Here is a 12887-nt window from a genome sequence, read left to right as displayed (position 1 = left end):
CCGGTTCTGAAAGATCCCACATGCCGCGGAGCGACTAGGCCCGTGAGCCATGGCCGCTGGGCCTGCGTGTCCGGAGCCTGTGCTCTGCAACGGGAGAGGCCACAACAGTGAGAGGCCCGCGTACCGCAAAAAAAAAGGTTAATTTCTTTTAATGACTAGCATCTATTACCATCACATCTTGAGCTGCTGAAATAGTTGATATTTTTTAGTTTTTTTTACTTCATAGAATTTAATTAACATGTTTTCTAGCTTATAATGACTCCAGCTTGCTGGGCCTTCTTGTTCAATGGCATTGACTTTGTAGAATTTATCAGTTCTCCTTATTTCCTCTAAATTCTATTAATTCTTCAGTTTGCTCCTCAAGAACATCTTCAGAGCCATCCCCACCTACTTATCTAGTGTTTCCTATCTTCATCATGGCCCAGAAATGCTAAAAAATCATGCACACATTTTTTGTTTAACAATATAAACGTCCCTATTTGTTTCTAGCAATGCTTTTCTGCCTTGAAGTCCACTTTGTTAAATATTAATACTGCTTTTGTTTCATGGATTAGTGTTTTCAGGTTATATTTTTTATCCCTTTACTTTAAATCTTTCTGTATCTTTGTTTTTAGTGTGTCTGTATCTGATTCTTTAGGTCTTTCTTTAATCTTTATATTTTGTGTATGTAATCCAATTTGACAATCTTTGTCTTTTAACTGAAGCCTTTAGTCTGTTTGTATGTAATGTTATTACTGATACATACATACACATATGTGTGTATTTATGTATATGCTTAAATCTACCATCTTACTACATACTGTCCTACTAGTTCTTTTCCTATCCCTTCTGATTGTTTTTTAATTCTATTTCCACTGCGTTAATTTGTTATACATTATTTTCTACTCTTTTAATGATTACCACAGATTACAACATATACTTGATTTGTAGTTTGACCTCTTCCAGAACAATCCAAGAACCTTAGAACTATTTACCCTTTCTCAACCTATATGCTGTTGCTATAATACATTTTAGTATTACCCCCAAATTTATTATTGCTACTATTTATACAGTCTATATTCACTTGTACTTACCTATTTCTCCTTTTTTGTTGACTTTCATTACTTCCTGCATTTTCAAGTCTTAGATTAGTTACTTTCTGTCCAATAGGTGGACCTGCGATAATAGTTTTGTTTGAAAGTGTCTTTATTTCACCTTCATGTTTTAAGAATATGGTCACCGAGTACAGAATATGAAGAACTTTGAAGACATAAATCTATTGTCTTACAGAGTCTATTGTTAAGAAGTTGACCGCCTTAGTGCTGCTCCTTTTATTCTACTAGCTGCTTTTAAGATATTCCTTTTGTCTCTGGTATTCATAATACTATGATATTCTTAGGTGTTATTGTCTCTGGTATCCATAATACTATGATATTCTTAGGTGTTATTTTCTTTGTACTTATTTTGCCTAAGGCTTACAGGGAGATTCTTGAATATGTGGCTTGGTATTTCTTTATTGATTTGGGAAAATTCTTACCCATTATCACCCCTCCTCTTTCTCCTTCTAGAACTCGTTACACACTTGTTATTAGAACTCTTCACTTTATTTCCTATGTTTCTTACACTTGTTCATACCTTTCCATTGTTTTTTGTGCTTCTGGATATTTTCTTTTGATTTCTCTTTCTAGACACAGATTCTCTCTTAATCTGCATCTAATTTGCTGTTAAATTCATCCATGGAATTCTAATTTTACCTACTAAATTTTTTACTACAACAATTGTTTTGTGTGTTTTTTGGTAATAAAATTCTTAGTCTTGTCTTTTATTACCTTGTTCATATTATGTAGTTATTTTAAAGTCAATGTCTGATATTATTTGGATACTCTCTGGATCTGTTTCCATTGTTTATTGTTTCTCTTGGTTTTTTTAAAAATTTTTTTTATTTTTTGCCGTACGTGGCCTCTCACTGTTGTGGCCTCTCCCGTTGCAGAGCACGGGCTCCGGACGCGCAGGCTCAGCGGCCATGGCTCACGGGCCCAGCCGCTCCGCGGCATGTGGGATCTTCCCAGACCGGGGCACGAACCCGTGTCCCCTGCATCGGCAGGGAGACTCTCAACCACTGCGCCATCAGGGAAGCCCCTCTCTTGGTTTTTAAAATCAAACTATCTTGTCTCCTTGTACACTTGGTTATTTTTACTTGGGTGCCAGATATCATATATTAAAAAGTATAGAGATAATTGAAGTTTAGAATATCTTTTCTTTTTCCAGAGAGTATTTACATTTGCTTCTTGTAGGCAGCTAGGGCACTAGGAATTCTAAATTAACTAAATCCAATCATGGGTTAAGATGATTCAGAACTCATCTTCAGTCCCAGTGAGGACTTATTTCTTGCTCACTTCTACTCCCGGTGTGTAGCCTGCTGGAGGTGTTTTACTCCATACTGGGATCTCACCAAATCAAAGGAAGAGCTAATATCCAGGCAAGAACCTGGGCAACTTCAGGGAATCTTAGAGGCAAAAATTCATGATCTGTCTCTTAGGGTATTTCCATTAAAAGACTCAATTCCAGCTAACCAGCTCTCTCTGTGTGTGACTCTGCCCAATTTATAAATTCCCAGAAGAATAATTTGTTTGATCAATTGTATCAGTTTGTATTATGTGACCAAGGGAAAGGATCCTGCTATTGGTAGCCCCACCATAACCAAATGGAATGAAAAAGGTAAGTTGCTCAAAGGAAGAGATTTGGGGAGACAAAAATGTCTTATTATGGAACATAAGAAAGAGTAAGGAATCAGAGATCACAAAAGATGGGGAACGAATTTGGAGGAGAATATGATTTCAGCTCTAGAAATGTCAAAACAGGTTTCTGTGAAACATCTGATTTGGTCAGGGTGCCAGCAGAAAACAGATGGGACACTAAAATGGGGTGACTGAGGAGAGCTGAATAAAGGGACTAAGGTCAACAATGGATGAAGCCTTCAAGGACTAGTAACAATCGGAAGTCATTACCACCCTAGGTCTTCAGGAATAAGGGGAGAGTGGTTACTAAATCTCAGAAAGAGCAGCTGTAAATACAGGAAAGAGCCACCTAAGAGAGCGGAAGCCTTCAGTAGAAGGTCTACCTGAAGCAACTCTGCCAAGGAGGAACAGAGGAAATAAATATCATGATTCTGCTTTCTTCTCATCTGCCAAGTCTTCTGCTGGTGCCTCCCATTTATTGAACCTAACCAGAAGCCAGAGAACAAGAAAACACATTGCTACAGCCCATACAAGGCAGAGAATCTCCTGGAGCAGAGCTGGGTGGTAAAGATGATGTATCTGGAGAGACTCCCTTTTCTGCGTGTTGCTTCAGTGGCATAAAGAACCCAAAATGATCAAAGAATTGCCTCAAGATTTCAATTTAAATAGAACCAAGATTGTGTTCCCTGGAAGAAGCATTTCTTCCTTAGGCACCGAGACCTCTAAACTCATCAAATTCAAGGTCACAAAGCAAGGGAAACAAAAAATGCCTTCAGTGGGTCAACTGGCATAATTCTCAGTGGTGTAAGTCCCACTTCAATCCCTTGATTTCTTGACCTGTGCATCCTATGGGGGAGAAAGCACTGTTGGGTTTAAGGTACATACTGTATCTCCTAAAACGGTACCTAACCTCACAGAAAGTTACCGCCCAGCTGATCCTATAACCGAGCCTTTGGCAAACCATTAAGTCCACCAAGCTAACTGTCTCTGGATAACGGGGCACATGGTAAAACAACTGATTTCCGTGAGTGTGAGCCAACTGCTGCAATTCCTTTACTTCCTTCACTGTCAGAGACGACACGTATCACTGTACGGGATATCACAGTGATGAATTAGGCGTTCTGCAAGTCCATGAACATTGATGCTGGCAGACATGTTGTAGGCAAGAAAGACAAATCCACACCTGTAATACACATCTATCCCTAATTAGACAAACTGCTATCCTTTGCGTGATGGAAGGCATCTAATATAATCACTTGGCCAAGTGGCACCCCCTAGGGAATGGTGTCACTTTAGCTCAGCACCGGCCTCTTGCAGTTCACCACTCGGCAGAGGCAACAGCGTCATCCTTGGTAAGGGGAGACCCCTCTTTCTGAGCTCATACACAGGCTCAGTCGCCACTATCATGCTTGTTTTGTTCGTGGGCCTCTACTGAGCAAGCACCGAGGTAGTGACTGGGGAAATTGCTGACTGACATCCACAGAACGGATTATCTTATTTTTCTGCTTAGTGAAAACAATATCCATAATGGATGCTTTCTTGTAGGCATTTACCTGGGATACACACATCATCAATTCTGTACTCATTCTAAGAATTGTCGACAAATTTGTCCTTGCACCATTCTTGTCACCAACCTTTGATTCTTATTCTTTCCAACTCCAGCTGGTTAAGTCTAAGACTCTGGAGCAGGTTTAAGTTGTAGTTCAAGTCACTCTGCCACTCAGTCTCTACAATCTAGCAAAGGGAACATTCCACTTTAGAAGGTTGCTGTACATTTATAATTTTACAATTTATACAATTTATAATTTTATGGACCAGGTAACAGATGGGCAGTTTCACATGCATAGAAACTCTATGTTCAGGCATTCTACCAGTAGCAAACAAGAGCTACTTTTCAAATGGATAAGAGATGTTAGAAGCCTCTAACTCCAAACCCTTAGTGCATGTGACTCTTCTTTTAGAGCATCACAGAGCACCTCTACCACTAACACTTCCAGTCTATTGGGATTTGCTAGGTCATAGATGAAATGGCAGTAACTTGGATTATGACTTGGACCTGTTCCAAAGTCCTTTCTCCAGTCGCCACTCAAAACCGATTGCCTTACAGGTTACTCAGTAAATGGGACAGAGAAGCACACCCAAATGTGATGTTTTGTCCCCCAAATCCAAACAGATCCAATAAATATCATGCCCCCTTCTTAATTAGGGGTGGTCTAAAGTGAAGAAACTTGTCTGTCACTTTAGATAGGCAGGGTGACCTAAATCACCGTATGCATGTCGAAGGCACGTAAGGTTCACAATACTTCCTGATCTCACTTGGTCCAGTTATTTCATCAGTGTAATGGATCACTGATATTCTGTGAGACATGATCAAGATCCATCAGAATTATGACAGAGAATACGTGAGTTGCTGGCCCTGAAGTAAAACAATGAAAGTATACTGCTGTCCCTGTAACGTGAAGGCAAACTAATTTTGATTGCTTTGCATATAGGGATGAGTGGAAACATTTGTTAGGTTAATAGCATGCCAGGGCCAGAGGCGTTGCTTTCCTCCAATATAGAACTACATTTGGAATCACACCGAGATTGGTTATGACCAAGACCATTGCTCATGACAATTTCAGTTGTTCAGTCGTGCCATTAATCTGATTCCCCAGGGATTCCTTTTGGTTTACTATCTTGGTAGATATTTTAGGTGCAGGGGGAGGGGAGGAGGCAGAGGAGTACAATTCTAGGTTTGTGCTTGACTTTTCCAAAACTAAGAGCCTTCCCTCCGTTGGCCAAGGGATGAAAGAAAGTTAATTCACCAGCTACTAAGTATTATCTAGTCCCATTCTACATTCTGGGAGTGGGGTAAAAACCCTAGGATGGCAGGCAGCATTCCACACTACCCACTGATGACTCAATCCAAGATAGCATCTGACTTCCGTAAGCTCCTGTTTTGATCATAGTCAATGGCCTCAGGTTTCCATGCGGAAGAACTGAGGCACAATTTACAGTGTATACTTGTAGCCTAGTTGTAATGTTCTTCAGTGACTTGCAATTTGCAAGGTGGTTTGAAGGACAAAATGCAAGAAGTGTTACTTTTAAACTAGACGGTTTGTAAGTTTAGAATACAATTCCAGTAATAAGTTTTATGTTATGGATACTTGCCCTTCTAAAATTATAGCCAATCTGATTTCCTCTTGGAGATTTTTCTTGTCATGTGTAGTTTTGATGAGACGGTTGACTAAGGTGCCAAGGGACAGAAATGTAACCTCAACTAAGCCAATTGGACCCTCTCTTCAGGTTTTTGACTCCAAAATAATGCCCAAAAGAAATAAAGGGGGCTTCCCTGGTGGCGCAGTGGTTAAGAATCCGCCTGCCAATGCAGAGGACACGGGTTCGAGCCCTGGTCTGGGAAGATCCCACATGCCGCAGAGCAACAAAGCCCGTGCGCCACAACTACTCAGCCTGTGCTCTAGAGCCCACGAGCCACAACCACTGAAGCCTGTGCGCCTAGAGCCCGTGCTCTGCAATGAGAAGCCACCGCAATGAGAAGCCTGCGCATTGCAACGAAGAGTAGCCACCGCTCAATGCAACTAAAGAAAGCCAGCGCAACGAAGACCCAATGCAGCCGTAAATACATTTATTAAAAAAAGAAATAAAGGGGACTGTCTCTCAGCTCCTCCATTGATAACTGTGAAGATGCCCTGGTTTCTTCATCTTACAAACCTAGTCTTTTTCTTCTAGCCTGTGAAGCACTCAATTATGCTCCAATAAATATCTCTTCTGCTTTAGTTAGCCTGAGTCAGTCTCCTACATGCAATCAAAAAACTAACTGAAACAGGTAGGAATTGGGGCAGCTCTGTGATCTTGGCAGGAGTCCATGAACGTTTTCCAAAGCTTAGTGCTTTACCTTAGTGTATCTGTGTCATTTGATTCAAATTCTCTAAAAAGAAATGATTGGAGGAATTCCCTGGCAGTCCAGTGGTTAGGACGCTTTGCTCTCACTGCCAAGTGCCCAGGTTCCATCCCTGGTTGGGGAGCTAAGATCCTGCATGCCACAAGGCACGGTCAAAAAATATATATATAGATGATTGGTTCCATTTACTCTATCATTTGTCCATCCCTTTTTAATAGTGCTTGGGGAAATTCTTTTGATTCATGTGCAAAAAGCAGCCAAACCATAACTTACTTTCTCCACAGCCTGGAGTAAGCTAAAGAAAGACTAATCTACAATTAGAATAAAATACTAGGTGAAACACCTGGAAAAGTTATTATTTCTTGATCCTTAGCAAAAATATCCTAGAATGTAACCCTTGACAGATCCACGTGACAACTTCACAGATAAAACCACAAGCAGATGGGATGCAGCAGAGTAAAACAAACCTTCTCCTTACAAGGAACAGCACAAAAGCCCAAAGAATTTTAGCTGTAGAGTACTCCGGATTATGGGTTATGGGTATGTCATATGGTCATACACACACACACAAACACACACACACACACGGCATATTAGCTTCCTGTATCAAAAAATCTTGCTTTAGCTCTTTTCCCTGGGATCAAAAATGTACTTTATAAAAGCTTCTCAGCCCAAACCTCACATCTCTTCCTCCTTCCCCAACATCGTAACTCATCCTCTTGTCACAAGCAGTTTCCCTCCTGATTCCACTTCCTTTCTACTGAAATACAGCACCACTATCTCCAAACTTAGCACTCTTTCCCTCTCCAAGATCCAGTTACTGAGTGTTCTAAAGCCAATTTTACCTAATTTGTTGTTTGAGAGGGAAACTAGTATATCCTTTCTACAAATGAGGAAATTGAAGAAACAGAATAAACTTGTCCAAGGTCACTAGCTAGTAAGAAATTTAAACTCCTACTTCTGACTCTAGAATCCATGTTTTTAACCACTATTCTACATTTCCTTGTTTTTGTCCTAATTTTGTTTCCAAATTAAATTTTGGGAACACTTTGCAGATTTCAGGTAAAAAAAATTAGCATTTTGATTGAAACTGCCTTATATAATTAAAACACTTTTATCACATAAACCAGGAGTTTGTAAATGTTTAATGAGCCAAGCTGTTTCACCCCTGCTAGCAAACTTAAAGAGTAGTGATCATATCTTGCCCTTATTTCAGGGAGTGGTCAATGCACACTGGTTTAATGTACGGTCTCTATCTTCAATTAACCCCCTTCTTCACTGGCTGAACCCACAAATATACCTGAAGTTCTCTGGTGTCAGCCATACCTCCCACACTCCTCGATACTCCTTCTCAAGGGTCCTGGCTTACAGAGCTGACTGTGGCATGATAGTAACTTGACCGCTGACTCATTTTGACTCACGTATCCCAAAACATATACTCGAAGTTTCCCTTCCCCGTTGTTGAATTCTGGCCCAAAGTGCTATCAACAACAAAATGGCTTTTGGTTTTCCAGAGGAAGACCGTTAACAGTGAAATTTTTAAAACTCTGTACAGATTGCTTGGCTCTGGTTCTACTCCCAAACTGCTGATGTTATTTCCAATCTTAACCGAGTCCTCCCACAATTCCTTCTTAGCCCATTTTTGGTCCCAAAATTCAGCCTCTAGTCCTCATCTCTCGCTAATTATCCTTTGAAACAAAGCTCAAGTATCCCCAGCCCTCACCTACACACCCAAAACAAAACTTGCAATTAGATGTGTTCCTGTTTGGGCTTTCTGGTGACCTGTATACACACAAATAGCATTGGGCTGGCCCAAAAGTTCATTCGGGTTTTCCGTAACATCCTTAGGAAATATTTGGAATACAATGAGATGGCCTGTAAGCTTAAGTCTAGTGAGGAACACAGGCATTACTTTTTACCCTGATGCAAAGTCAATTAAACAGCTTAGAAAAACAAAGGTTCAGAAAACCACTGTAAAACCAAGCCAGAGGGCGGGGAAGCAGATTACGAAGGCACACACTCTTGAGCCCATAAAATAGAAGGCAGCCTAGTACAGTGAGAAAGCACGGATTAGGGGTCAGAAACCTAATTTCCAGCCCCACCCCTACCAGTTACCTCCTGTAGTCTTGGAAAAGTCACTATTTTTTTTCTTATGAATTTATTTATTTTTGGCTGTGTTGAGTCTTCGTTGCTGTGTGTGGGCTCTCCCTAGTTGCAACTAGCAGGGGCTACTCTTCACTGCGGTGCATGGGCTTCTCATTGCAGTGGCTTCTCTTGTTGCAGAGCATGGGCTCTAGGCACGCAGGCTCAGTAGTTGTGGCACAGGGGCTTACTTGCTCCATGGCATGTAGGATCTTCCCGGACCAGGGCTCGAACCCGTATCCCCTGCATTGGCAGGCAGATCCTTAACCACTGTGCCACCAGGCAAGCCTGAAAAGTCACTATTTTTTTAGCCACAAAAAATATTTACTGGGCTTCCCTGGTGGCGCAGTGGTTTAGAGTCCGCCTGCCGATGCAGGGGAAAACGGGCTTGTGCCCCAGTCCGGGAAGATCCCAAGTGCCGCGGAGCGGCTGGGCCCGTGAGCCATGGCCGCTGAGCCTGCGTGTCCGGAACCTGTGCTCCCCAACAGGAGAGGCCACGACAGTGAGAGACCATGTACCGAGAGAAAAAAAAAAAACCTTACTATTTCAACAGCCTTCTAATTGGTCTCTATGCCCCCCACCCACTCCTCTTAAACTATCATAAAAAAAACAACTATGTTTAGGCGTATCAGTTCTGGAGCCAAGAATGCATGGGTTGAAATCCCAGCTTCATCATTTACAAGTTATATAACTTTGTCATGTGTAAATGAGATTATCTCCACTTCATGAAGTTGTTGTGGTATTAAATAACACTCTATGCTTAGAATACCCAGGCTCAACAAATGTTAAACGTCACCTCACCACTTTTAAAATTCTAGTAATTCTCTATTGCCTACAGAATCACACCCAAATTCCCAAGCAAAGTAACACAAAAGCCTCCAAATAAGACTCCAAATTAGTAATCCCAGCTCCCATCACATGCTCCATTCTACTACCAGGCATTACGCGGGAAACTAAGCAGAGAAGTTAAGAAACTTAACATACACCATACAACTACCTAGGCAGTTTGGCTGAGTTGGTGCTTCTTAACCACGGCCACCTAATGCTTATTCAACTCCCTATGTGGATCCAAAATCCCATTCCTGCAGGCCTGTGTCAAACATTTCTACAAGGTCAATGTGTGGTCAGACAAAACACCAAGTTCATAGGCAGTGTATGTCATCCTACCTTCAAAATATTAAAATCTATACATTAACTGTGATTTTAAAAGTTTGCATTTTTTGAACCAATGTATCTCAAAGAAATCTAACCGGCAAGAACAGACTTAGGCTCATAATTTTATGTCATGTACCATCTGACTATTGAAAAAAAAACTGGATTATGACAACCCATCTGAGCATGTTCTTCCAACAAAAATTAAAAGAATTTTAGTATCCAAGTCCTTTTTTAGAAAGTTAATGCAATGCAAATAAGAACATCTAACTAATAGAATTAACAACAAACCAAAGTAATTTTGTTACATAAATTAACCCATTTATTATAGGCTAGCAACGTATCAAATGGTGGCGCTTCTACTGGTCCTTCAATTCCTTCAGTCTTCTGATGGCAGACTTTACTGTGACGGCAGAAGTGGTGCTGGAAAGAAAAACAAATTTGGTTCCAAAACTAGTTAACATGTAGAATGGCAAATGAGAAATGTGCCTCATTTTTACATTACAATCTTAATGACAATGATGGCATCTATTAACAGCCATGTCTTCAGAACCTGAATCTCATGCATCTGATTTCTCAGACAGCGGAGCATGAAATTAACATGAAGGAATGACTACAAGAGGCTGACTGAACTCATTAAAAGAGAACAGACATATCCGAAGAAACTAATAAATTGTAAGATGGTACGGTGAGATATCAAGAAAACAATGACTAAGGTAGTAAAGCAGACTACAGGACACTGTGGAAATAACAGAAGAATGTTTTGCCACAACACTCAGGAACTGCACCTGAAAAACATACACCCACCCCACCCCCATGTGGTAGATGAATGCTAATTTAACCATCATGGCCAAGAGAGCAACCAACTCCCCACTTCCCCTTTCATCCTCACAGACACTCCCACAGGTGCTTTTATGTATATCCACATTATCATTTCAACATTTTCCAACGTTTTACATTGTTTCCATTTTAAATTTAAATTTAACAAAAATCAACAACTTCAACTACACTAGCCAAGTCCCTTAACTGTATGTAAGTGACTATTGTATTGGACAGCCCAAGCCCACACACTAGCTAGAGGAAAAACATGTCAACCTGCAGGGTCAGCAATGAATTCCAAGGTTAGCGGCCTTCAAGAGTGGCCTGAGTTTCCAGGAACGGATAAACTCAGGAGTCCACACAATCAATAACCAGCACAGAGGTTTATCACAGCAATAAATATCACCTGGCCCTTGTCAGTCACAAAGCTGAAAAAGTCCAACCAATACTGTTTAGAGTGGCAAAGGCGTGGTGGCCCAGATGGCCTCAATACACATACAGTAATAAGCTAACTGACCTCTTAGTCTTTATAAAAACAGCCTGCCACACGAGTGTTCGGCAGTCAGCCCAACTAACAGACCTGTTAAACAAACTAGCCCATCCAGCAACAAACCTGGAATTTCGACATGCTCCAAACACTTCCAAATACCATAAAGAAATGGACTCACTTGTAGGTCCACGCACCACCAGCTACTGTTTTCATGCAGGAACCACAGTGCCAAATGCCCACAGCTCGTCTCTTCATCTTGGTCTGTAAAAGACAATCAATTTTTCCTATGACCAAAGAAGAGCCTTTTATATAATAAACATCCAGGGGTCTAAATTACACTAGAAAACTAAAGCTGGTGTATTTTATGAGGCTATTCATGTTTTTTCTAATTTCAAGTTCACTGGTGCAAAATTTGCATTCACCATGGTGACACTTCCAGGGATGTGGAAGACCCTTCCCTCCCCCCAAAACAAGCATTGCCATAACAGTACTTTTGCACACAATAAATACAAATATTTAACAAAAATCTCTAGCAACATCAGTAGACAAAACACAGAACATGTCCCACAAAGCAGGTTTGGTTTCGGCTGGGGCTGCCAAATAATTTTTCCCCCTTTAGCTCCCAAATAGTTTTCTTTAAATGAAAAGCGTTTGACAAAACCTGAAATTACAAACAATACTCTTATCTCATAACGGGTCACCAATGGTATGTGCAACTCTAACCGCTCAACAACTTAGAACCAGCAAACCATTTATAAACTTCCTTCAAGAGAGGGCTCACTTCAGAAGGAAACCTTCCCTCCCTCTCCCCCGCTGCCCCAGCGCCCATCTTACCTTGCCACAGAAGGAGCAAGTGTACTTGGCGTGCTGGCTGATTTCAATTTTCTTCACCATTTTCCTCAGGGAGGCACCATAACGGGTCCCGTATTTGCCCACGATTCCGACCTTCTTGGTGCGTTTCGCCTATTAAGAATGAGATAAAAGAGAAACCAGCAATATTAGGACCAAGAAACGGAGACTTCGCCCCTCCACCAAGTCCCGGGGCCTCCGTACGCCATTCTTCCACCCACCCAGCCCCCGCCTGTCACGTAGCTCCCCCCATTCCACCCCATCCCGGTAAAACCAGGACCGACGGTGGGCCCGGTGCTCCGAGGGCACCCGGTTAACCCGGCCGGACGCGCCAGCCCACCCCGCCAATCCGCTCCAGGCCGCGTCCGAAAGGAGCGGCGAGGGTACAGAGGCCGGGGACACGGCACAGAGCGGGCGAGCAAGAGAGGTAGGTTAGGACGAAGAAACAAACAAAAAAAAGGATAGATGCAAGCAGATACACATCTAGGCCTCACCCGGGAGCAACACTCACCATGACGCAGCAACCAAGTCCAAGCCTAGAGAGGAAGTGGCCAACTGCGCAGGCGCGGTTTTAGGCGGTCAAGCGGAAGTGGAGGGCTGGGAGGCCCAGCTAGGAACTGAACTCTATGGTTCGGAGGTTTTTCTCATTCCGGGTGCCTCCCGGAGGGTGTGGCTGGACGCTTCTGAGACAGGTTTACTCTTTCACAGGTTGTAGCAACAAACTGTGTAGCCGAAGCACTTTCCCACATCGACATTATCTGACACATATCTCACGAAATCCTGCAAAGCAGGTACGATTTCCGTCATTTTTATG

The 12887-nt window shown here is 41.9% G+C and overlaps 1 protein-coding gene across 1 annotated transcript; it reads right to left on the bottom strand.

Annotated features, from left to right (window-relative positions):
• Positions 1-10217: 10217 nt before the first annotated feature.
• Positions 10218-12336, bottom strand: RPL37A (ribosomal protein L37a). Its single transcript, XM_065880174.1, has 4 exons — positions 12295-12336; positions 12059-12187; positions 11403-11485; positions 10218-10338 (listed from the first exon to the last, which is right to left on the bottom strand). Exons 1-4 carry the CDS (start codon positions 12334-12336, stop codon positions 10275-10277), a joined length of 318 nt encoding a protein of 105 aa, XP_065736246.1. The 3' UTR covers positions 10218-10274.
• Between the last annotated feature and the right edge of the window lie 551 nt (positions 12337-12887).

This window comes from Phocoena phocoena, chromosome 7 (genome assembly GCF_963924675.1).
Source record: "Phocoena phocoena chromosome 7, mPhoPho1.1, whole genome shotgun sequence".
Lineage (NCBI taxonomy): Eukaryota > Metazoa > Chordata > Mammalia > Artiodactyla > Phocoenidae > Phocoena > Phocoena phocoena.
This window is presented reverse-complemented; position numbering and strand designations above follow the sequence as displayed.

Bases quoted from the DNA above. Each gene is read 5' to 3' on its own strand.
- RPL37A (XM_065880174.1), bottom strand. From the start codon at position 12,336: ATGGGGTGGAATGGGGGGAGCTACGTGACAGGCGGGGGCTGG. The intron at 12,188-12,294 runs GTGGGTGGAAGA...CATTCTTAATAG, and splicing joins ACGTGACAGGCGGGGGCTGG to GCGAAACGCACCAAGAAGGT. The intron at 10,339-11,402 runs GTGAGTCCATTT...TTTTCTTTCCAG, and splicing joins GGTGGTGCGTGGACCTACAA to CACCACTTCTGCCGTCACAG.